The 27090-nt window shown below is 36.6% G+C and overlaps 1 protein-coding gene across 1 annotated transcript in view; it reads left to right on the top strand.

Annotated features, from left to right (window-relative positions):
* The first annotated feature begins 15716 nt into the window (after window positions 1–15716).
* SKAP2 (src kinase associated phosphoprotein 2) overlaps window positions 15717–27090 on the top strand; it is a 207253-nt gene continuing 195879 nt past the window's right edge. The window contains exons 1-3 of the mRNA XM_003935148.4: window positions 15717–16049; window positions 25379–25484; window positions 26104–26129. Coding sequence (XP_003935197.1) covers window positions 15983–16049; window positions 25379–25484; window positions 26104–26129 — 199 coding nt within the window. The 5' untranslated portion in view covers window positions 15717–15982. The remainder of the gene's footprint in view (window positions 16050–25378; window positions 25485–26103; window positions 26130–27090) is intronic.

Here is a 27090-nt window from a genome sequence, read left to right as displayed (position 1 = left end):
ACTAATACAGTAGCTCTAATTTATCTGGCAACAGACTTCTTAACAGAAACCATACAGTACAGGAGGAAGTGGGACAACATATCCAAAGTGCTGAAAGAAAAAAAAAATGTACCATGTAAGAATTTTGTACCCAGGAAATCTATCTTTCAAACATAAAAGAGAAATAAAATATTTCCCAAACAAAAGCCAGGGAACTTATCACCCCAGACCTGTCTTACAAGAAATGAAATGGAGTTCTTCAATATGAAAGAAAAAACATTAACGTTCAAAAAGAAAACATTTGAAGGCATAAAACCCACTGGTAAAAGAAAGTACACAAACTCAAAATACTCTAACACTGTAATTGTGGTATGCAATCAACTCATAAATCTAGGATGAAAGCTAAATAACAAGTCTATCAAAAACAACACTAGCTACAGCAACATGTTAAGACATAGACAATATAAAATACATAGAGACAACAAAAAGTCAAAATGTGTGTGTAGGGGAATGAAGTTAAAGTGTGGAGTTAATTAGTTTTTCCTTTATTTGTCAGTTCCTTTTCTTTGTGATTAAAGATCAGTTGTCATTTGTTTAAAATAAGTTGTTATAAGATGTTTTTGTAAGCCTCATGGTAACCACAAAGAAAAAAATCCTGTAATAAATACACTAAAAATAAAAAGCAATGAATTAAAGCATACTACCAGAGGCTGGGTGTGGTGGCTCACACCTGTAATTCCAGCATTTTGGGAGGTCAAGGCAGGTGAATTGCTTGAGCCCAGGAGTTTGAGACTAGTCTGGGTAACATGATGAAACCCTGTCTCTACTAAAAATACAAAAACTAGCCAAGTGTGATGGTGCACATCTGTGGTCCTAGCTACTTAGGAGGCTGAGGCAGGAGGTCAAGGCTGCAGTGAGCAGAGATTGTGCCATTCCACTCCAGCCTGGGTGACAGATCAAGACCCTGTCTTTAAAAATTAAATAAGTAAATAAAATAAAACATACTACCAGAGAAAATCACTTAAACACAAAGAAAGACAGTAAGAAAGGAAGAAAGGGAGAAGTTAACAAAACAACCAGAAAACAAGTAACAAAATGTAGTAGTAAGTCATTATCTATCAATAATTACATTTATGTAAATATATTGAATTATCCAATTAAAAGACAGAGCGGCTGAATAGATAAATAAATAAAATCCAACTATATGTGGCCTACAAGAGACCCACTTCACCTACAAAAACACACATATTGGCTTTGTAAATATGAGGTTGTCAAACTATATTCATTAGTCAAGCCAAGAGTTGGTGGTCTCAGTAATTTTGTTCATGTAATATATGTTTGATGAATGAAGAAATGCTTAACAATTACATATATTAATAAGTTATAAACCTTAATATATTTTCTACAAACAATCCTATCAACTAAAATGGTGTTTATTTGATAGTATAATTACATATGATAGTTCTATTGATTATTTAGAAATATTACTCAGTTTATAGATTTTGTAGGTATGTGTATTAGTTTACTGTTGCTGCTGTAACAAATTACCACAAACCTAGTGGTTTGGAATGTTTCTGAATTCCATCTGGAGAAATTTTATGCTAAGCATAGATAAGGAAAAAAATGAAACCATTTTGGCCATCATGAAGAACTTTAGAGACAGCACAAATGTATTATCTTAATGGTTCTGGAAGTCAGAAGTTTGAAATGGTTTTCACTGGGCTAAAATCAAGTTGTTACTAGGACTGCATTCTTTCTGGAGGCTCCAGGAGATAATTTGTTTTCTTCCCTTTTTAGCTCTTGAGGCCACCTGGCTTCCTTGGCTTGTGGCCTCTTCTTTCATCTTCAGAGCCAGCAGTGCAGCATTATAAAAACTCTCTATGTCTCTGTCATCACATCTCTTTCTTTGACTCTGACTCTCCTTCCTTCATTTTATAAAGACCGTTGAGATTACATTGGGCTTAACTGCATAATCCAGTATTGTCCCCCTCTCTCAAAATCCTTAAATTAATCATCTCTACTAAATCCCTTTTGCTATGTAAGAACATATATTCACAGATTCTGGCAATCTGGATATGGACATCTTTGTCATATTTTTCTGCCTACTGCAATATGACAGACTGGATTATTATTCCAACTCTTCACTCCCTACCAAGAAATAGTATTTACATCCATACCCTTTCCAGAAATTTTGCACTACCTTCCCAAAATGGTTAAGTTGTATCCCTACCCCTTGCTCTGTAAGTGACCATATGACTTGCTTTGGCCTGCAAGACATTGGTAGTTGTGATAAAATTGAAAGCCTGAGAAGTGCTTGTATGATTGGGCCTGCTCTCTTATACTTCTGTTATTGCTATGAGAAGAACATGCCCAAGACAAGAGTCACATGGAGTAGAGCTGGGTTGCCCTAGCTGAGCCTGGCCTGAATCAGTTAACCCTTTGCCAATCCACGGATCTCTACAAATTAATTATTGTTCTTTTAAATCAGTGAATTTTGAGATAGTTTGTTATGCTTAATTTTTGTGGCAATCACTGATACAACTGAGATCTTAGATTTTTCGTTTTTCATCATCTTATCTTCACTTATTGTAGTGCTAGATAACATTTTTTTAATCATACATTTAACACTTACTTAACAACTACTATGTGCCAGGTATATACGAAGTTCTAGACAGAGAGTTGGAAGCTATATTTCATGCTCTGTTCACGTAGAGCTCATAGACATTCCCCAAAAAAGGGAGGAAAGGGCACAAGGAAGAGCTGGAACTTGAAGTCATTCTATGGTTGAATTGAATGGCAAAGATTTGATTTACTTACTCATGATGACCAATCTACATTACTGTGACAGAGATTGAATACATTATTACTGAGTACTTAATTTATGAATGTGCTTGGTGTTAGGGATACATATAAGAAGATGCAAGCTTTGTTCTTATATCTAGGAATCATATTCCTGATCATAGCATTGTAAAAAAAAAAGTGACACTAAGTTAATTAATTCTTTCTATTATATTCAGTTTGATTTTATAGTCATAATAGGTATTGTGTTTCTGATTTTAAAAATATAATTTAGTAGGAAAGAGTTTAAAATGATTAGCTTAACTAAGCTTGGTTAGTATCTGTTGATTTTAGTAATTTATACCAGTGCTTCTCAAGCTATTTTTGATGAAGGACCATTTACTTTTTTGTTAAGTTTCTAATTTATGCTGACTGATACATTTGTAACAGACAATAAGAAATACTGAAACTGTCAAATTGTTATAAAACATTTCTGACTGTTCTGGCTTTCTACACTCATCTTTTCCTGTACTGGTAACAAATAGTTTGTGAATTGGCACCTGTCTGTAGACTACACTTCGGGTAACACTGCTACTGATTCTACTTATTACAAATCAAGAATGTGAATATATTGAATGCATGAAATTCAAAGTCTTATCAGTGATTCATGTGTCAAAATTTATTGTTTTTTAATATTAGCTTTTAATTTTTTAAGTTAAGAAATGATACGTGAACGTGAAAATGGGAAATGGTTTCTATTAATTCATGTCTATCTTCTCTCTCCCTCTCTCTCTCTCTCTCTCTCTCTCTCTCTCTCTCTCTATCTATCTATCTCTTTTATTGTTGTTGTTGTTTTTGAAGACAGGATCTTGCTGTGTCTCCCAGGCTGAAGTACAGTGGCACAATCATAGCTCACTGCAGCCTCATCCTCCCGGGCTCAAGCAATCCTCCCATCTCTGCCTCCTGAGTAGCTGGGACAGCAAGCATGTGCCACCATGCTCAATTAATTTTTAAATGTTTTATAGAGGTCTCATTGTGTTGCTCTCATTGTGTTACCCAGGCTAGTCTCAAACTCCTGGACTCAAGTGATTACTGGTGGCTCACACCAGTAATCCCAACACTTTGGGAGGCTGTGGCAAGTGGATTACTTGAGTTTAGGAGTTCGAGACCAGCCTGGGCAACATGGTGAAACCCCATTTCTATTAAAAAAAAAAAAAAAAAGAAAGAAAGAAAAAGAAAATGCCAGGTATGGTGATACATGGCTGTAGTCCCAGCTACTCAGGAGTCTGAGGTGGGAGGCTCCCTTGAGCCTGGAGGCCAAGGCTACAGTGAACCATGATTTTACCACTGCACTCCAGCCTGAGCAACAGAGCAAGATTCTATCTCAAAAGAAAAGGAAAGAAAAAAGAAGGAAAGAAAAGAGAAAGAACGAAAGAAAAAGAAAAAGAAAAAAGAGTATCCTCCTCTAATGTGTATCGGTCAATTACAATAAAAAGAAAGCAGGTAATTTGGGGATGCTTCAGGAAGTCCTTTGTGCTCTAGCAAGTTAAGTAATCTTTCTAGATTTTAAAAATTATGTGTTTTCATTGCATTATATAAAATATAAAAATAATTTTTTACCTCTGAAAAAATTAAGGTAGCTATTTAAAAAGTTAAAGCAATGCTTTTAGAAATGTAAAGCAAGCTGGCTGGAGAGGAATTGGATTTGTCTTTTTTTTCTCTTATATATGGGTTCCTAGGGGAGGCATCATGTTTGAAGTGGTAACATGGTTTTAAGGTCAAAGCAAAGATCTAAAACAAGAAGGAAGCTAGGTTCTCAATACACTGCAATGTGTCCTTAGAATGTTGAACAAATGGACTGAAGGACAGCAAAGCACATCAATGGTAAATTGCATTAATTCTTAATGTCTTCTCTTGTTCTGTAGACATGTCTGTGGCAGCTCACAAATTGTGAAGACTGGGTAGATGTCAACAGTGCTGACTTGCTTTGCTTACCAAAATTCAGTACATGAAACCACACTAAAGTAGTCATTCAACAAAGAAGAATTGAAAGGGGAAGAGTTGAGATCCAAATTATTTTTTAAAAAGTATCTTAGGCCAGGCGTGGTGGCTCACGCCTGTAATCCCAGCACTTTGGGAGGCTGAGGCGGGTGGATCACAAGGTCAGGAGTTCAAGACCAACCTGACCAACAAGATGAAGCCCCGTCTCTACAAAAAATACAAAAAAATTAGCCGGGCATGGTGGCAGACACCTGTAGTCCTAGCTGCTTTGCAGGCTGACGCAGGAGAATTGCTTCAACCCCAGAGGCAGAGGTTGCAGTGAGCCAAGATTGCACCATTACACTCCAGCCTGGCAACAGAGTGAGACATTGTCTCAAAAAAATGTGTGTATGTGTCTGTGTGTTTTTCTTTTGCCTAGTAGTGGGACACTGTAGAAAAATGAAGGATTTTGAGCCTTTTAAATCTTTTTCTTTTCTTTCTTTTTTTTTTTTTTTTTTTGAGACAGAATCTTGCTCTGTCACCCACGCTGGAGTGCGGTGGCACAATCTTGGTTCACGCAATCTCTGCCTCCCAGGTTCAAGCAATTCTTGTCCCTCAGCCTCCTGAGTAGCTGGGATTACAGGCATATACCACCATGTCCTGCTAATTTTTGTATTTTTAGTAGAGATAGGGTTTTGCCATGTTGGCTAGGCTGGTCTCCAACTTCTGACCTCAAGTGATCCGCCTGCTTCGGTCTCCCAAAGTGCTAGGATTACAGGGATGAGCTACCATGCCCAGCCTAAATCTTATGTAATTGTACTCATATTGGTCTTAGTCATTTGTAAGATGCTACTGTTTAATATTGACAACTTTGAAAGTCACTGAAAAAAATTAAATGGCAATTTAATGTTAACAGCTGCTTATGGTTATCAAATCCATCAAAGCCCTTCATGAATATATTAAGCACAAACCCACTGAATTAGTGTTGCTGAAGACAGCTTGGTATTTCAGAATTGCCTAGTGAGAATAGATGTGCTGTAATAATAGGAAGGATTCTGGTTACAATTTACTATTTTGTCTTTACGTACAGAAAGATATCTAAACCTGTTTTTAATTATTTAATGTTCTAGAACCTTTGCCAACCTAGTGGAGGTTTTGTTTTGTATTTTTCCAAGATGGAGCTTTTCTCTGTTGCCTGGGCTGGAGTGTAGTGGTGCAATCTCAGCTCACTGCAAGTGGAGGTTTGTTTTTTTTTTAGCTATAAAATTATTTCTAGAAATATATTTTTAAAATCATGTTTCATCTAAATTAATGTTGTTTAAATAGCTACAGTAACAAAAATAAAATTTCTGTAACAAAACAATTTATATAGGCAGTGGTACAAAAATTCAGTAAATTGTTCATATAGAATAAATTATGATTCAGAGGCCAAGCATGAATCCCCAAAGTTTAATTAATAATTCACCTAAGTTTTTCAGTTTTATTCTTCTAGGAGATTGTCTTTTCGTTAAATGTTGATAAAGATTTTGTGAGGATCAGTGCTATCCTAAAGAGAGAACAGGGCACACAGCATAACATATGACCATGAACATCTTGCTTGCTTTACACTGCTAGTCCTGAAACTATTATTTGGAAGGCAGATGCAGCCTGCCTTCCCTTTTAATGTTTTAAATTTTGAAATACTATCTCAGTTATCTTTCATCCAAAGCCATAGTGTGCTTAATCCAGGTATTAAACCATTAAATCCAGGTATTAAATCATTAAACATAATTTCTCAAACCAACATAGATCAAAGTACAAAGGAAGATACTTACCCATCCACTCTCTCTCTAATTGGTAAAATTTCAAGGAGTGCAGGAGGTCATATTTAGCAGTGGGGTAGATTGGGGAAAATTAAGTTGTGTCATTAATAATGCAGATTATTAATAATATGATTAATAATAATTATGACCTAACAACTCAAATTGTGAACTGCCATCTATCAGTTCACACTTCTCCCCTTAGGAAGCTCAAGGACAACTTTTCCTGACTCTGTTATGAACAAAGAATAAAAATGAGATATTTAGGATCACTCAATTGGGCCTCTGAGGTGGGAAGTAGAGATTTTGATAAGAATTAAAGGGAGAGAATAAAAAGTTTTTGTCTTTTTATGCATGTGCTCACAGTTCAGGGTTACTTCATCAAACCATAGAGTAGTAGCAAAACAATTCACATGAAGAGAAGGGATTCTGCATTAAATTTTAGATAGTAATGAAGAATGAACATTTTCTTGGCTTGTTCCTAGTGCATGTACACCTTGGGGACTAAGCATGATAAGTAATAGAAGGCAAGAATGAGATTTGGTTCCATCTCTTCTCTGGAGATCCAGGTAGAATATAACAGCAGCCTATAAATTAAGACTAAGAGTAAGGCAGAACCAGAGTCCAAGAGGCCCAGATGTAATCAAGACAAACATGTCCCTTTATTAAAAATAAGCATGGTAAGGATTTAGTCTCTGAACCAGGCAGGAGAAACTCAGTTACTAGAGCTAGAATGTAAGATCAGAGCCAGATTATCATGAAAGTTGACTTTCTAATGGTTATGTCCCTGAGTACTGAGAATCTTAGATAAAGGAAATCAATTCAGTTGAAGGGAGAAGTGGGCTGCTGCCTGGGCAAGGAGCCAGGTAGCCTCTGAGAAGTCTGGAATAGGATGGATAGTTCTCTCACCTTATTGCTAATTTGTAGAACCCTAAAGATGTACTGCATTATGTTAATTACTCAAATCTAGTTCATATTAAATTGCTTCATCTTAAATTAAAATGATTGACCAGGGCAGCAAAGTGCCTGAGTACAGTCATATGCTACATAATGACATTGGCCAACGATGGACCACGTATATGACAATGGTCCCATAAGATTATAATACTGTATTTTGCCTGTACCTTTTCTATGTTTAGATACACAAATACTTACCATTGTGTTACAATTAACCATAGTATTCAGTGCATTAATATGGCGTTCAGGTTTATCGCCTATGAGCAATAGGCAATACCATCTACCTAGATGTGTAGTAGGCTATAGATCTAGATTTGTGTACATATACTCTATGATGACATAGACATATACAATGACAAAATAACCTAATGATGCATTTTTCAGAATGTGTCCCTGTTGTTAAGTGAGGCATGGCTGTGTGTTTGCATGCAAATGAGATGGAGAGCAAATCTTGCTAAATTAGTAAATTATACTAATAAGATTAATAATAATTACGACCTAAAAACTCAAATTGTGAACTGCATCTATCAGTACCTTTGGTTCTGGTGGGTTCTATGTCACATCTTTTCGGAGTAAATGACTTCATATGAATCTCAGTGAGAATATTTTTTCTCATTGATTGCCACACAATGATAAACTTATACCAACTAACCATGGAAGATTCAAATGAAAAGAAGGATAATAACTTAGAAAATGAAAACAAATATTTATTTCTAAAAGTTCTTAAAAGAGCCCTTACAAGATAACTTGAGAGCTAATAGATTTTACACTTTTTGAGATCGATTAGGCTGCAATATAAATGCAATTTCAATTGCTTAATTTATTTTGTTTATTTATTTTTGAGACAGAGTCTTGCTCTGTCACCCAGGCTGGAGTGCAGTGGCATGATCTTGGCTCACTGCAACCTCCACCTTCCAGGTTCAAGCAATTCTTCTGTCTCAGACTCCCGAGTAACTGGGACTGCAGGTGCATGCCACCATACCCGGCTAATTTTTATATTTTTAATAGAAACTGTGTTTCACTATATCGGTCAGGCTGGTCTTGAACTCAGCCTCAGGTAATCCACCTGCCTTGGCCTCCCAAAGTGCTGGGATTACAGGCATGAGCCACTGGGCCAAGCCCAATTGCTTCATTTATTTTATCCACATTTTACTTACAATAGTACAAGTGCATGGTTGGTGACTGTCAACCTAAATTTCCTAGAATCCCCCTTTCTGCGTGTTTCTGGTTAGGCTAGGCCGCAAAATATATTCTTGTATGAGATTTGGGGAGCAGAAATGAAGCAGCAGTCATTTTGTAATTCACATGTGTTGTTGCTTACTGGTTGGCTCACTTCATTGCTTCATTTTCTTTTGGATCCTCCTTCTGCTTCTCTGACTCTTGAGTCAAGTGTGTGCATTTAGTTCTGTAATGAGGGACTCTGAAGGAGGGCTTCTGAAAGACATCCCTACCATCAAGTGAAAGCTAACTTGTATTTCAGGTTGTGCTCATGAACTATGGCTTATACTTCTGGTTAACAGCTTGTCATGAAATTCCTCCATGTTCCCTTTCTGATTCCCCGCTCTGTGGACTTTGAGCTCCAGCATGAGATGCAAAGATATCTGCCTTATATAAAGAGACAGTTTAACCAGCTTTTGTAATTGGGTAGGGTTTAATCTCTGCAACAAATTGCTATATATTATATCTCTTTCTATCTCTAACTTCATTCTAGTAGTTCTGATTTTCTTCTTGAACTCTGACTGATAGAGAATTGGGACAGTGACAGTACAAAATGACAACAGATCTTTTTACCCCCCGCTCAATTGTATTGACAGGAAGCAGGTTGAGAAAATTACACAACCATTCATGGAAAAAGACGGATGGCTCAGAGGGAAGAACCAAGAGCCAAAGAAGAGTTATTTCCATGTGAGAACAGAATTGGGTCCTAATGAAATAACTTGCCAGATTTTCCTGGTTGGGCTTCAGAATTGCATTGGACCAGTGATCTTTATATACTTTCTATTCTCCCCACCCCTTTGAACAGGAATGTTTGTAGTGGTTATCCTATGAGTGTCTCCTACTGTATGTTGAATGTGTGGGGACAAGATAACTTGTCTTTGTACTACGTAGATCTCTAGTTTGAGATATCTGTACTCAAAGAACTGTATTTAAGGAATTAAACCAGAGGAGAATCATCCATACCTGAGTTTTACTTAAATGATAAGATTCTGAACTTTGATCCTATGTGATAATGGGATGAGACTTTACAAGTGGTTTTGTGAGGGGATGAGTGTATTTTGCATGTGGGAGGGATATGAATGTTGGGGGTCAGAGGGACCACTGCGATAGCCAGCTTCCAATATGGCCACCAATGATCTCTACCTCCTGGTGTTTACAGCCTGTGTAGTCCCTTCCACCTTTCCAGCAGGCTTGGTCTGTGTGACCAATTAAATATGGCAGCAGTAAAGTGATGCCACTTTTGAGATTAAGTCATAAAGACATTGCAGCTTCTGTCTTGGTTGCTCTGTCTTGTGGATTACTTGCTTTGGGGGAAGCCAGTTGTCATATCATGAGGATACTCATGCAGCCTTGTGGAGAAGTCCATGTTGTGAACAAGTGAGGCCTTTTTCTAACAAAGAGGAATGGAGGACTCCAGTCAACAGTCCTGTAGATGAGCCATCATCAAAGCAAATTCTCTAGCTATGGTGAAGTGTTCAGGTGACGGTAGTTCTCGTGAGAGACTTGGAGCCAGAGTCATCTAGCTAAGCTGCTCATGGATTCCTAAACACCAGAAACTGTGAGAAACTGTTTGTTTTAATCTACTTAATTTTGTTATGCAGCAAGAGATAGCTAATATAATGCCTAAGTATAAACATAATCTTTCTTCCAAATGCCTATAAAAATGAAGAGAGGGAGAGAAAAGTAAATTGTGTTTTGGTCTCCTTTCTGTTTTTCCTCAGTGCTCATTTAGCTTCTCTTAAACCTAGGCCTGTGGGAAAATACTTATTCAGTGCCCCTAAGCTAATTTCGAAGAACATAAGGAAAGCAGTTAGATACAGTTATAGGGATATATACATACGTCTTTGAACTAGAGGATCTACTTTTGGGAAGACAAATTATAAGATTTTACCAGAGTCTAGTCTCTCCCTTGCAGAATAGTAGGGAGGCCACTGCCTCTCTTAGGTTAAGTTTTAAAGTTAAATTTATTATTCTTTTTTTTTTAACCTTATATGACTAGGTTAAAGAATGTAAAGTATAATTTGATTTACTTCTTGTTTTTTGTTATGGAAACGAGACGTAAGAATGTATTTCTCTTAACTTCTCTTTATTATACTTTCTGTCTTATAATCAATTTCAATAACTTTAACAATAAACAGTAAAAATGATATAGTATACAAAGCATTGCCCAAGTGAATCCATCATGGACCTGTGTCTGAGAATGGCTTCCTAAATAGGGGAAATATGTTTCACACAAAAAGTCCATTTTCTGTTATTGCCTTTTTTTATTTGGACTATGAGATGCTATATATTTTAAGGTAATCTTAATAGTTTCCTGTCTCTCACTAACAAGAATGACTTGTCATAATGAGCAGTGTAGACATTGTCCATTTGATCCACTCCAGAAAGCTGTCTTTTTGATACAAGAGCAAATCACCTCAATTCCTTAGTGGAATGAGTGGAGTATAAATAAATAAATGAGACACAGGAATTAAAAAAAAAAAAGGTTCAGTTCTATCAGAAGGAAACAAAGGATGGGGACATTTTGAGGCCTGGTTTAATAAAAAATGTGACAAGACAAGAATTATATGTGATAACTGTAAAGGGAGGAAGAATCCTCCCTAATATAAAATGTCCATGAAATAGTTGTTTTCTTCTTTAGGAAGGAAGATAATTTTGTAGTTTAAGAAAAATAGTTTTCAATTCTTTGAAGTTGGAAGACTTATACTGTAAAATGATTATTTATTACCTCCACCAAAAACAATTCTAATTTTCAGTGCTTGTTCTATAATTCACTATGTTTTAAAATCTGGGTAGAAATTTCAGATTCCATTTTGGGGACTGGGTTTGTTTGTGGGGGTGTCTTTTTTGTTGTTATTTTTGCATATTTTACTTCAATCATAAAGTTTTTGTCTTTGTTTTGAGAGGCAAGATGTAGGCTCTAAAATGCTATATTTTTTCCTTTTATAATTAGTTCACTATTATCTCAGAATTACACGAAAATGTCACACTGCATTTGACTTTCTAATTTTTTTATTAGACTGTCTGAAGTGTTTTTGATGAAATATTAATAAAGTTGTTATTCTGTTAGGTTTAGGATTCCAGCTGAGGATGAAAGATAAGTTATAACAAATTTTGTGCCCTGTAGGAACTGGGAAGTATCAAAGTGATTCTCAAAATGAAATTTTATGATGTCTTGCATTCACCTATGAGGATTTTTGTTGGTGGTGGTTTTTTGTTTTTTTGGGTTTTTTTTCAGAGGTGGAGTCTCACTTTGTTACCCAGGCTGGAGACGACCTTGGCTCACTACAACCTCCACCTCCTGGGTTCTAGCAATTCTCCTGCCTCAGCTTCCCGAGTATATGGGATTACAGGTGCATGCCAACATGCCAGGGTAATTTTTTGTGCTTTAGTAGAGACGGGGTTTCACTGTGTTGCTGAGGCTGGTCTTGAACTCGTGAGGTCAGGCAATCCACCTGCGTCAGCCTCCCAAAGTGCTGGGATTACAGGTGTGAACCACCACGCCCAGCCAAGGATTGTTTAACATGCAGATTCTCAGGTCCCACCATAAAAAGACTGACTCAGAATCTCTGGGGACGGAACTTGAAAATTCACAATGTAATAGGTTCTCTCTATAATTTTAATGCAAACTAAAGTTAGTTAATGTAGTGAAGGTTGGAGGGTAGAGGAATAAACAATTTACAATGTTTAAAATATAATAGTAACTTCGAGGAAAGAGCCACTAACTACCAAGGGAAATCTAAGTGAAGGCTTAATTCAGAAGCTGACATTTGCATGGTTTTGAAAATGTTGTGCCTTGCCAAGCAGAGGGTGTGGTGGAGGGCATCTCAATGACTCATGTTGTCCATGATATTTCTACTAAGAGAAATACACAGTGGATTCTCACTAAATGCTTTGCCTAGTCAGTTTCTGTCTGAAGCCTTCCTCCGTCAGCCTCTATTCTGTGTTCTTCAGCGATTTCAGTGACTTCATTTTCCTTGATGGTTCTACACCAAGTTTTGAAGGATTTTAATGGTTAACAGGTACTTGAATATAATAAATCTGTATATATGTACATATGTTTAATACATGAGTACACACACACACACACACAAACAGGCATACCTCACAGATTTGCAGGTTAGGTTCTAAACCAACCCAGTAAGGCAACTATTGCAATAAAGTGAGTCACACAAATATTTTGGTTTCCCAGTGCATATAAGCATCATGTTTACTGTAGTTTATTAAGTATGCAGTAGCATTATGTCTGGAAAAATAACTAACATACCTTACTTAAAAATACTTTATTGTTGCTGGGCATGTCAGTACATTCCTGTAGTCCTAGATACTCAGGAGGCTGAGGTGGGAGGATCCCTTGAGTCCAGGAGTTCCAGGCCAGCCTGGGCAATATAGGGAGACTTCCATCTCTTAAAAAACCCCAAAACTTTATTGCTAAAAAATGGTAATGATCATTTGAGTCTTCAGCATGTTATCTTTTTTTCTGGTGGATAGTCTTGCTTCAATGTGAATGGCTGCTGACTGATTAGGGTGGTGATTGCTGAACCCTGGGATGGCCATGGCAATTTCTTAAAACAAGAATGAAATTTGCTGCCTTGATAGACTCTTATTTTCATGAAAGATTTCTCTGTGGCATGCGATGTTGTTTGCTAGCATTTCACCCACAGTAGAACTTCTTTCAATACTGGAGTCAATCCTCTCCAACCACTGTTTTATCAACTAAGTTTATGTGGCATTCTAAATCCTGTCTTATTATTTCATCAGTATTCACAGTATCTTCACTAGGAGTAGATTTCATTCCAAGAAACCACTTTCTTTGCTCATTCATAAGAAGCAACTCCTCATACCTACAAGTTTTATCATGAGATTACAGCAGTTCAGTCACATCTGTAGGCTCCACTTCTAACTGTAGTTCTCATGCTATTTTGACCACTTATGTAGTGACCTCCTCCACTGGTCTTGAACTCCTCAAAGTCATCCCTGAGGGTTGGAATCAACTTCTTCCAAACTCCTGTAAATGTTGACATTTCGACCTCTTCCCATGAATCTGAATATTCTTAATTGCATCTAGAATGGTGAATCTTTTTCAGAAGGTTTTCCATTTACTTTGCCCAGATATATTAGAGAAATGACTATCTATGACAGCAATAGCCCTATAGTTCATTTTTCTTTAAAGATAGGGTCTCATTTGTGGCCCAAGCTAGAGTTCACTGGCACAGTCATAGCCCACTGTAATCTTCAACTCTTGGGCCCATAGGAGCCTTACATCTCACTTTCCTGAGTAGCTAGGACTACAGGCACACACCACCACACCTGGCTAATTATTCTAATTTTTGTAGCGATGGGGTGCTGCTATGTTACCCAGGCTGATCTTGAACTCCTGGGCTCAAGTGATCCTCCTGCCTCAGCCTCTCAAAGTGCTAGGATTACAGGTGTGACCCATCATAGCTAGCTATGAAATGTATTTTTAAAATAAGACTTGAAAATCAAACTACTCCTTGATCCATGGGCAGCAGAATGGATGCTGTATTAGCAGGCATGAAAACAACCTTAATTTTCTTGTACATCTCCACCAGAGCTGTTGGGTGACCAGGTGCATTGTCAATAAGCAGCAATATTTTGAAAGGAATCTTGTTTTCTGAGCCGTAGTTCTCAACAGTGGGCTTAAAATATTTAGTAAATCATTCTATAAACAGATATACTGTCATCCAGGCTTTGTTGCTCCATTTATAAAGCACAGGCAGAGTAGATTTATCATAATCCTTAAGGGCTCTAGGATGTTCAGAAGGGTAAATGAGCACTGGCTTCAACTTAAAGTCAGCAGCTGAAATAGTTCCTAACAAGAGAATCAGCCTGTCCTTTGCAGCTTTGAAGCCAGGCATTGACATCTACTCTCAAGAAATGGGAGGCCCAAGAGAGGGAGAGATATGGGGGAAGGTATGGTTGGTAGAGCAGTCAGAGCACACACATTTATGGATTATGGTCGTTGTCTTATATGGGTGCTGTTTGTGATGCCCCAAAGTAATTATAATAGTAACTTCAAAGAGCACCATGGAAAAAATTTGAAATATTGTGAGAATCACCAAAATGTGACAAGAGATATGAAGCGAGCACATGCTGTTGGAAAATGGCGCCCATAGATTTGCTTGATGCAGGTTGCCACAAACCTTCAATTTGTTAAAAATGCAGTATCTGGGAAGCACAAAATGTATGCCTGTTAAAGGTTTTAAATAAGCCATTTTTTTAAAGAGAAAACTTTCAAGAAGCTTTACAGACAGCAGACAATAAGTATTTGTTGACTAAATGGTCAAGTTGGAGTGAGCAGATTTTATAATTTTATTGTACTAACCACCAGCAGCAATTTTATTTTTGATGCTTGTAGATGGACAGTGGTGCCTATGTCTATTTGGCCTTCAGTTTCGTTTTGTTTTGTTTTGTTTTCCTGCCAAAGGACAGTGCTTAGAACTTCCCATTCTTCCTTGTAGTGGCGGAAATCTGTCACCCTAAGATTATGAATTAGGTAGAAAAGTAATGTAAGAGCCAATCACAAGGCACGCTCCAGAGCGGCTCCAGACTGGCGTCTTGGGGAGGACTGGCGGAAGATGACACTTCGTTACCTCCGTTCAATCGGACAAAGAAAGCCATAATAGTTTAGGACAATAGAAAATTCCTTGTGGGTTAAACTGCGATGGGACTGACTGCTACACAGAAGGCATAAACGGAAAACTTCTATACACTGTGTATCACGGCTACATTATTTTCTGAAATCCTGGAGAAACGATCAGCAATTGTGGTAGCACCAGTACCAAAAATGGCTGTAAAGCACTTCGGACGCTGGATCAGGTGACGCAGCCTCAGTCCGCCCCCTTCCCACCAGAGGCTCCTCCTCCTGCTTCCCTTGGGCAGGAGGTGGACGTGGGGGCGTGGCGGGCGTGGGGGCGTGGTGGGTGTGGCTTGCCCAGAGCTGCTTTCTTCGGAGGCCGGGAAAACCGAGGGATACACATGCGCAGTTGGACGCCTCAGGCCCTTCGTGCCACTTCCCAAGCTTCTCCCCGCCCCGATCTCTGGGCGGGGCTGGCCCAAGAGTCCAGCTGCCGTTTGCCGGAGATTCAGTGACTTCCTTGTTGTGAGCCCGGGCCCAGCAGTGTCCCGACTCGTATCCCCGCTGCTCTTATTCGGGACGCTAGCCTGAGACTAGGTCGCAGTCGCAACCCCACCCCGTCGGTCACCTTTCCAGCGCAGTTCTTTTCCCCGCACGTCCTGCGCTCCCTAACATGCCCAACCCCAGCAGCACCTCCTCTCCTTACCCCCTCCCTGAGGAAATTAGGAACCTGTTGGCAGGTAAAGAGCGGGAAGGTGGCGGTAATGCTGTTGGGGTGGGGGCGAGGGAACGGCGAGCCGGTGGGGACAGAAGCACTCAGAGCCCTTAGGCTCCCTCCCCGCGCTCCCCACGTCTTCTCGCTAGTGGGGTCGGCACATGGAGGGGAGAAGAGGGGCTGTTTCCTCTCAGAAAGAGAGTGGGCGTGTGTGTTGAAATTTGGTGCGGGGATGGTGGCGAAGCCCTTTTTGATGATCTACACTAATGGGATCAGGACGTTTCTGTGTGCATTGTGAAGACGCTGTGTGTGTGACAGAGGAGGGGGCGGGGGAAGAAGAGTGGAAGAGGGAGAGAGAGTGATCATGATAATGAATGCTGTGTGAGCAGGCAGAAGGGAGCAGAAGTCAAAGAAGTAGTTCTTGGGTGGTCTGGCCAATGGAGGTAGAGGATGAAGAGATGTAAAGAGATGTCAGAGCCACAGGTGTTAGGGTTTATGCGGTGAAAGGGTTTGTCATTTCTAAAACTCCCATTTTTCTTAAACATTCAGCTCACTCACATTTAAGACTTGCAGAAGGTCTGCTTCTCAAATGATCATTTGTCCTCAGCCTCAGTAATATATTAAAGCAAAAAAGGAAGGATATGTTAAAGTTGTACTTCCTGTGTCACACGATGAAAGTACTTCATCTTTGCACCCTTATCTTCCCCTTTTCGGTTTTACATTACCATTTATAGGAACTCATTTTAGGAGCTACAAACGTGGTTCTTCAGTAGCATTATGAATCCACTACTAGTTCATTCATGTATTGGATATGGAGGTGTGTACTTTCACTAAGAACCAATAAAAATCGATATTTCTGTACAAGGTAGAAAACATATCTTTTTGAGGTAGCACGAATCTTGCCTATCTTAATGTTCTGGAATTTTAACCATCATTTATTTTGTCTAGTGTACGTCAAAATTCTGGAAATTGAATGTTGATTTTTTACTTTAGTTTTAGTTGTCTCTAAAATATTTATCTTTCAATATTGTTCATGAATAACTAGACTACAAATTGCTTATTCTAACTCTTAAAAAGCAATGTCATCTAATATGTGACATTTGAAATAGTAAGTTACTCCTGTAGCAACGTGAGTCCAAATCTCCTAATATGCTGTTATACAATGTTGGTGCTTGGCATCATTAATATGGCAGGTAAAATAAAACTAAGTTGTATTAATGTAGACTTATGTTTGTATGATTATGGTACAGTATATTGAATGCGTTTGTGGTGGGATAGTCTTTCACTCTAAGAAATGCTTGTTGTCATTAAAGGGTACCACTAAAGGAAATAAAGAAGTCTAAAGACTGACTTCAGTTAGCTTTATTACATCACATGACTACTGATTTTGTTTTACTACAGTTCACATTTTTTGTTGTTACAATGCTGGAATTGTTTGTTTAGAATATTATTGTAATAACCAGTTCAGAAAAGTGTTTATCATTATTCAAAAAATAGATGAAACCATTTTCAGGATATTCTATGTCTATATTTTTGAATTTAAGAAATAACATATAGACCTCTAGGTGCATGTTTTAAAGCTTGGCAGTTCCCATAGTACAGTTTGTTATTTGGATCTGTAATTGTAGGTCGTGAGACTCTTTATTCTCTGATCCCCATAGATCACAAGTGTTTCATGTGGCCCTTATTTGTGTGGTTTAACTAAAAACTCGAAATTACATATTTAATTTATCTGCCAATGCTAACGTCCGATATGTTTCTGCCATCTCTCTTTATTCAGGTAATATACTAGCATAATGTCTGAAATTATTTTAAAGTCATTTTATTGACATTTTCATTATTATATATTAAAGCGAATCACATATTAAAACACATATGAAACATTAAAACACATGAAATAAAACAAATGTTAAAACTTTTGGAATTATAAATTTGGATTACACTTTATATTCAGAGGATATTTTCAAGAAGTATGGAAGTGAGTTGGGGCATATTTATATTTAAAGAAATTTAACAAATCAGTGTTTTTCAGGTTTAAAAAAACATTTGAAAAGTTGTTAACATTTTATGTTTGACTGTAATTAAAATCTTTTTCTGAGGTAGAGAAGGCTTCAAGAATAGATTCTGTCAGCAAGTATTTCACATATTGCATCTAAAAATATTGTTGGCATTGTGCATGATTCTTTTCATAACTCAAGTGTATTGGGTAATAGTATATGAGTAGATTTTTAGAGTAACTAAAATTATAGAAGTATTTATATTGGTTTGAATATTAGAGATACTGCTGGCTTATTTAATATATTTCTTTGAAACTAAGGAGATACTGATAGTGTTGGTTGTAGTTAACAGTTGAGTGTTCTTGGAATGCATGGTACTATGCTGGAATTCAGGGTAGAGAAGATAAGGAACTAAACTTTTCAGGAGTTTTAAATCCTTTGTTTTCAGAAAAACGAATAGGAAATCCAAAGATAATGACTGTTAAAATAAAGTTGCTTAGATGTATCATTTCTGTCCACATGCCTATTATCTAAATCATTGTATGTCATATGTGTTTGAAATTTCACCTTCTTAAAAGGGATAAGTACTGAAGTGTATTCTTATTTATTATTTTTCTTTCTCTTTATTTTTCTGTCTGATTATGGCAGTCTAGGCTATACTTTCAACATTTGCTCCCTCTCCCTTCTTCTTTCTCATATAAAAAACATTCCATAGAAATGTCAAAAAATAAAAAGAAGTCATTATTCTTAACTCACATATAGTGATACCTTTGAAAAAGTGGTTATCTAGTTTGATTTTTATGGAGTTTTTTATCTAGTTAAATTTTTTATGGAGTTAGTATATTTAGTCTTGAAGACCTATGCTTTTTATAAAATGTTGTTGATTATTCTTTTGGTCATATGAATAGAAAAGGACTTACAGAATTTTGTTGTTAAAAGCAAATTTTGAGCTGCCATTGGCTTTACAGGCAACCTTTGATTTTTTTTTTTTTTTTTTTTTTCTTTTCTATAGCAATGGAAGAACAGGTTTAGCCTGGATAACTGAAATCAAAGGACAATCCCAAATCTTGTCCATTTAATGTTCTCTCACATCCAAATATTTTGACTAGGACTAACAGCAAGAATAATCTTGATTTATGTGAGTTTTTTTTTTTTTTTCTCTAGGCAGGCAAGAAAGTGAGAGGAACTAGAACCACTTCCCTCCAGCCTCCTTCATTTGTTTAATCATCCTTTAAATAATGGTTTGTTAGTGGCTTACAGCCAGATATTGTCATTCGTCCTCATTCATTTGTTTTAGGACAACAAATTTTAAAAGGAAAGCTGTAAGAAGTTGTTATTTTCTGTTCACTAAATTAGAAAATGAAACCATTGTTAAAAGAAAATAGTGATTGTCAGTGCTCTGAAAAATCAAACCAAACCAAACAAACAATAAATAAAGTGGTTATATAGTTTCTGCAAAGTGATCTTGAGATTTTGTTTACGTGGCAATCTTGATTAGAAATATCACATTTTCCTTACTGGGAATTTTCAGGACATGAAAACAAATTTTTTTCACACATTAGGTATGAAGATAATCAATATATTTAAGGGACATTGGTTATCTTTACACATTGATTATAATATGTGGATTTTTTTCCACACAGTATTATTTAGAGTGTATGATTAGTCTCCTAAAGAGTTCCTATAGGGGCACTGGGTAAGTAATGCAGTTTATTTGAAATAGAGGCAGAATTTTTTCTGCTGAATATAGTATGGTTTGATTTTCACCTTTCCAAGGTTCCATTTATAATTTGGTCAACATTTTGATTTTATTTTTCCTATGATAATTGTTTATGGTGTATCTACTGTCCCATAACTTCCTTCTGGGACATTGGCTGTGTATGTAAAGGGAAGAGTGCCACCTACTGAGTCACCAATAGTCACCTACCTCTTTAGCACCTGGATTTTCCTACAGAGCAAGAAAAGCTTGCCCCATATTGGCAGCAGTCACTAAAGAGCATAAAGTTGATATGAGAACATTTAATCTCAAAATTAAATCTATTGTACCTCCAAGATATTCTTTTCTGGAAATAGGAATATATGTAAATTAGGGGACTAGAGGCTTATAGAGATTTTTTTGTATGGGTTAAATAATATAGATGAATTAAGATGTGGTGTTAGGAACACTATTTGCCTATTTTAAGTATATGATATCCTACTTTTTCTTCGAAGGAGATCTTTTGGCATGGTGGTCCATTGAAAGTATTTTTATCTTAGATTACTATATAAGGCTCTTGATACCATGCACAGTTTTTATAGCTAACCAGTCCAAATTAACATTGGTTTTCTTTAAAAAGGGGAATCCAAACATATTTTTAAAAATAGCATTATATGAAAACTTTACAAATGAGCTTATTGCTCCTGTTACCAGCATTAAAATATTACTAGAAAGAAGGTAGAAACAACAGAGTAGAAAAAGCTGCTGGTGATTCGAAACACTGTTTAGTTGTCTCTCATAAATTTCAGATTAAGTGTCATATATGGATGATAAAAGTGGCATAGGCTAGACTTTATATACTCATTATTCACTTAGTTTGTCTTTTTCAATTAAAGCTAACTCTATCTTTTTCATTCCACTGGGTTTACATTTCTTTTTCAATCACATTCTGAACACATTACAATAGATGCTGCCTAAAAGTGAATATAGTGTAAGTTTCAGACTAATATGTTATTCACTGTGGCTTCTTTGAAAATGTGTGGTAAAAAGATTTTGATAATTGTAAGGTGCTATTTATCAAGAGTCACCTTTTAGAGGTTGAAAGATGTTCAGCCCTACCTTTAATCAGCCCAGCTTTCTATAAAAATAAATCATTTAGCCTCTCAAAGTCAATTTTGGAAATTTTGTTCAGTGATTGGATTGTAAGACTCTGGTACGTTTTACCCATTGTTCTATGAGAGCTCTTATGCCTGTTTATGTCTCCTTTTCCGTGTTTGAAAAATCCACAGTTCATCTGTAACCTGTAAAAGTGCTAAGTAATCAGGAAAGGACATCAGTTAAAACAATCAATAACTTTTCAATTAGCAATTTTCCAATTTTGGGTATTCGGCTCCATTGATTTGCATGTGCCAGTTTAATTGATTTTTATATTTTTACCAGTAGCTGTTTGGTCAGAACCATACCTTGCTTTAACATAGAAGAGCATGTCTTATTTATTTATTTATTTATTTTTTTCCTGACGGCAGCTTACATTCTAGGGTAGGATCCCTATCATATTAAGTTTGGTGGCAGCACATCTCAATGAATGCAAAGAGAAATCTGGCCCAATTCACAAATGTTGAGAGAGATGTAGAATTAAGTTAGTAAGGCCATTGGGGGTGCTGTGTGATTGGTTTTACATTTATTAATCTGAGGCTGAGCATATGGTGGTAGATTCAGTCCAATTCTTGCTCCCTCTCCCGTACAATTCAGGCCATCACAGAGGATAAGTGTGTGTATATGCATGTGCAAGGAGGTATTGGATGGTTGGAGGATTAGGCAGGAAGAGGAGGTGTTACCTTTGTGACTCGTTTTTAACCTCCAGCCTGCAAGCCATATTCTAGGCTGTTTGATAGTGGGGGGTGGTGAGGACAAGTGGTCAAACTGCTTTTCAAGAGTGAGAACCTATGCTAAATACTACATCCAGAAGCTTAGAGTTATTTTATCATTTGCAAAAAATTTTAAACTGTTCTGACCTGGTGTAGTTCCACCTTTTCACTGTGTGATCTGGATAGTGTAGAAGTTGGTAGAAAACAATTAGTGTGTGTGTTAGATACTTGTCCCAACCACTCTCGACTCTAGGGAAAGGTGGTGTGGCTGTTTTTTAGGAAGTCTATATGTTAAAAGGGGGAAAAAAGGAAAATTAGAGTACGATTCAGTGACTTGGTGTAAGTGTTTGCCTCTTGCGGGTCTCCATGGCTATGGAGAGATTTCTAACTTAAACTGCTGAGCCAGAATATGTCATCTTTTAATTTTGTTTTCAGATCTTAACATTTATCGACAGAACAGTTGTAAATCTGGTCTTTTCAGATGCCTTCTCCCCCAGATACTTACAGCTGTACCAGGAGATAAAGTTTACCCTTGACAGTGTTAAGGTCTAATGTGAGCTAAAATCCCATCACATTTGCTTTCACCGGGATAGCTTTTTCCTGCTGATGACTTGGGCAGGCGTGGAGGCTGATGGAGATGGGGGCAATTCTGGGGTTAAATGCAAGCAGTGCAGACCCTGCAATCTATGTGGCTGCTGGCCCAGAGGCAGAGTTGGGGGTAGGTGGGGGTAGTGAGACCTGGTAGTTAGACCCTTTACCGTGAGTGCAGAGTGGGCCTCCCACGCTTCTCTCCCGTGGCCAGTATGCGTGAGACTGCATTGAGACCCTCCCTCCGAGGAAGAATTTGTAAAAACTGGGCTAAGAGTTGAGCAAGCTTTTCTGGTAATCAAATTACTGCGTTTCCCTGATTTACAGACAGCAGGGAATGGTAAAATCTACATATCTACAGGATCCCCACAGGAAGGTAGAAGAGGGCTAACGTGCTTGCTAGTTTACTGTGCTTGCTAGTTTACCATTTGCAGGGCTATTTAGAGCACGATAAAAAGCTTCAAATCTCTAATCCAACCAGCCAGAGGAGCACTTGATTCGCCCAAGACCGTATTGCTCGCTTTTGAAATATTACCCGGGCTCTGAGCTACAAAGCCACAGATCCAGCCCCGTTTGTCTGGCGAGGGCGCTGCCCCAGACCCGGCTCTCGCTGCTCACAGTTCAGCCTGAGAGGAACCCTAGGGTTTAACACTCAAGGGCCAAACTGGAGCATCTCACAGCCCTACAACTTCTTTGCGTCGCTTGGTCTGTCTTTGCGTTCCGGGAGCAGGATCGGTGTGTTTCTCAGGCACTGGCCGAAGGCCACCGGAATGTTCAGGAGTCTCCTGTTCCTGGAAGAGGGTGGTTTCGTTCGACTCGAAAAGAAACGGGTAAAGTGTAAATTTTAAGAAGTAACCTAGATTTCAAAAGCCTAAAAGCTAACCAAGTCAGTGGACGATCAGCAAACTAAAATTATTTCGGGAGCCACTTTCAGTTTAAAGTTTATTATTTATTATTGTTTTTTAAGCAAAGCAGTTTTTACTCTCTCCACATCACTTTTGAGAAATAATCACGAAAAAGTCATTGTTTATTAAATAATTGTAGTTGTCCTAAACCTTTTCTGGGAAAAGCTTAGGGATAAGTATGTTTAAAAAAAAAAAAAAAAAAAAAAAAAAGGCTGCTCAAAAAAAAAAAAAAAAAAAGACTTTTGCCCATACGCAATCTCTGAATTTCTGCCATTCTCGAAAAATACCGATTCTTCCTACAGCCCAACACTCTTTCAACAAATACTTTGTCATAAAACAGTAACATAGATCAGTATTTTTAAAACATTTTTGAGGGCGTTAGAGAACACTATGTAGAGTATTGCAGCCCTTTTTTCCCCCTGAGTTTTTATAAAACTGAAATGACCTTTTAAAGAAAAAAACTCTTTGAGCAATTCGTTATTACATCCAGAGATAGAAAATATTCTGTATGTTTAAACTTGGAGAAAATGTAAAATAGGCAATTAAATACTGATGAAAGGCAAACATTGAGTGAAAATAATATTAAGCAGACTATTGCCCAGTCATTGTGCCAGTGATTCTCCTTACTGAAGAAGAATCAGCAGTAAGGATGTTGCTTCTTCCCTTATTCCACTTTCTTGCAAAAGTTACTGTTATGATCTCAGGGGAGCCAGTGATCTTTTCTATTTCAGCTAATGTCTACATGTCAAAGGTTGCTTGCTCTTCTGGGTACAAAATTTAAAGCGTTTAGAACAGCATGCTTCTTCCTAAGTTGCATTATTCTGAACTCTCGTTAGAAGTCTGTGTCTAATTTGCACTGGTACTTGATTATGTCTCTATGATCCCCTCTTCAAAATATAACTTAAGGAAAGAGAAGCTGTGACATTTACTTTCATTTTGATACTTAATTTTAACACATTAGTTGTTAATAGACTCAAACCATAAGCTATTTTTAAAAATTGTTACAGTATTCTTAATTATTTTACTTATCATATTGACTTAGTGAAAAATGACCCTTTCACATTTATTATAAATATATAAAAGTTTAATCAGCTTTCCTCATTGGATCAAGATACTTTTGTAATCAAGAATTACAAACATTCTATCCCATACACTAGGTTTTAAATAGTTAATTGTAAGTACAGTTGAGAGACTGTTTATTTTACTACACTGAATTACTTATATGTAATATTATTATATTTTGATGCCATACAAAGTAGTTAAGGAAAAAGAAAGTAAAACATATATCCCTTCCATATGAGATATCAATGATTTATAGCCATTCCTACTTAAACATTTTAAATGATAAAATCCATATTAGATATTTCAGAATGAGCTGTGAAATTCTGAAAAGAAAACTAAAATTGCACAGTGTTTAATGAATAATAAGAATGAAACTATTATAAAAATTAAGCCTGTAAAGACTTGATAGAATTTTACACTAGAGAGAACAAGACAATAGCATAATTTAGAATTGTAGTAAAATTAGAAAAAAAAAAAAAAGCTTGAGGGAATGTTATGTGAAGACATAGAAATCTTATTTCTTGGCTACTATATTTTTATATAATGAAAGAATTTGTTTGTACTTCTTCCTTAAGACATATTTCAGGTGGTAATACCAAGACAAGAAACAAGAGCTCACAAAACTACACAGCTGGTTATCTTTTTTATTTGAGAGTAGTCAGAAGGAGTGGGTAGGTAGGAAGGAGGAGGAATTGATTTGGGAATCTTGGCTAGAAAAGTGGATTTACTTTTGCCTTTGAAGCATTGCACGTTGGCTATACCTGCACATTGATTATACTAGGGAAAACAGACCCTTGCCAGAGATATTAGCTTATATTGACATACTATTATGAATGACTTGTTCATACAGGAACTTACAAAATACTAGAAAATGATAGTAACACATGCATAAAAGCTTGGTGCTTGCTTTTATATAAGAGAATTTGTTAAAAGGGACACCATAGTTTATGAAAACTTGTATGCTTCTTCCTGGTTTAATGATGCCAAACATCCAAATAGTATTTGCTGTGCTAAGCATAAGTGGAACATACAAATTTTATTAGCCAAGTGGTGAACACATTTGTTCAAGTTAGTATTTGAAACATACTTCAATAGTTATGCTTTGGATCGATAAATAACTATAACAAATTATATAGGTATTAACACTTAGGTGTAGAAACAATCATTGTCCTATTTATCTTTACAAAAACCTTTATTTCTTATAATTTGTATCCTGTTTCTTAAATTGCACTGTTTAGATGTTGAAACATTTGTAGCAGACATACTGAAAGGAGAAAATTTATCCAAGAAAGCAAAGGAAAAGAGAGAATCCCTTATTAAGAAGATAAAAGATGTTAATTCTGTGTAAGTCACTTACCTTTTGTTACTGATTTCTTACATAGAAGCAATTTTAATAACCCAAAATTTTAATAAAAAATGGATTATTATGGAATTAAAATTTTCATGTTCTAATTTAATTGGTATTAAGTATTTTTAGACGGCAAAAAATGTATTTCCAACTATATAGTTTTTAAACATAGACATGCTTATCATAATATTCTTTGATTATGTATTTTTCTGAGCACTCTAGCAGAATTCAACTGTTTATTTTGATTATCTGAGGGTATATTTGGTTTAAATGATAAGACAAAGGTAGATTGAGGATTTTAATATACAGAATATACCTCAGACTGAAGAAAGAGAATCCTTTTAATTGTTACTACTTTAAATGAATAAATACATTTACATGTATTAGGTATTGAAGATATATCCTCATTTTACTATTGTACTTAGATCTTTAAAAATTATTTTATTTAAAATTTTTAAGCATTTTGAAATTATTTCAGGACAGGAATTAGTTTTTTCAAATGTATGTCTAAATTATATTTTTAATATAGATTTTAGATTTTAATTATTGTTACTGATTAGACCTTGTTTTAATTTTTCAACCTCATTAAAAAACATAATGTTCTTTATTTTGCAGCTATCTTCAGGAATTTCAAGACAAAGGTGAGTTTTCATGTTTGGCAAACTTTTTTTTTCCTCTGTGGAGATTTTCAGTAGGATAATCTAACACGTACTGAAATTTGATAGTTGGAATCAAAATTTAGATTTCCCTAATTGTAGACTTAGACCTTCAAGATGAGAGTGCTAGCTCCCCCTGCTGAGAAGAAAATTAAAAAGTATATCCAGAATCTACTCTGCAGTCTTCTGATGCAGAGATCTTACGCATTTAACATTCTTAGGTTTTGTGTTTCTTAGGCTACGTTGTGGCAGAAATTTTCTAGGAAAGGCAAAATGCTGCAGTTACACATGGAACAACTTGTTGAAGCAGAGGTCAGATATTAATCCACTGCCATTCAACACTGCAGGGATTATTTTATAGTAGTGGTGTGAGAAGGGCCTGTGGCTGAGGGCTTACAGGTAATGTTTTTGAAGGATGTTTTGAAAACAGTATAAATTTTTGTTTGAAAATATGAGTAAAATCTTTTTCAAGTAAAAGTTTTTACTTTTCTTGTCGTTCTTTTGATATGAATGCATAGGGGCCATAGACAGTTTTTAAAGAAAGGAAATCAGTTTCATTTTTTTTTGAAATAGTGAGAATGCTGGTAATCTGATTGCCTCCCTTTAGATTTGAGAGACAGCTGCTTAGCAGACTGAAAACCAGATCAGGAAAGGTATAGGAAGTTCCTACTACTTTATATATCCAATTCTTTAAGGGAAACTGGGTGTGGCCTTTACTTCCATGATACTTATTCATAGGTTATGACTTACAGCTTGTGGATGCTGGTGTGAGGGTCACAATATGAGGTCAGTTAACTTCCATGGAGCTAGGTTCTGGGTTTGAGGAAGGCATACACTATGGTGTCTTCTGACTGAAGCTAGCAAATCCCAGAGTAAATCATCTTTGTGCCAACTGATAAGTGAGAAGGTGGTAACAATTTCAATAAACGAAAGACTTAACCAGACA

Source organism: Saimiri boliviensis, chromosome 10, assembly GCF_048565385.1.
Source record: "Saimiri boliviensis isolate mSaiBol1 chromosome 10, mSaiBol1.pri, whole genome shotgun sequence".
Classification (NCBI taxonomy): domain Eukaryota; kingdom Metazoa; phylum Chordata; class Mammalia; order Primates; family Cebidae; genus Saimiri; species Saimiri boliviensis.
The sequence above is the reverse complement of the archived record's forward strand: the minus strand, read 5'-3'. Positions and strand labels throughout refer to the sequence as shown.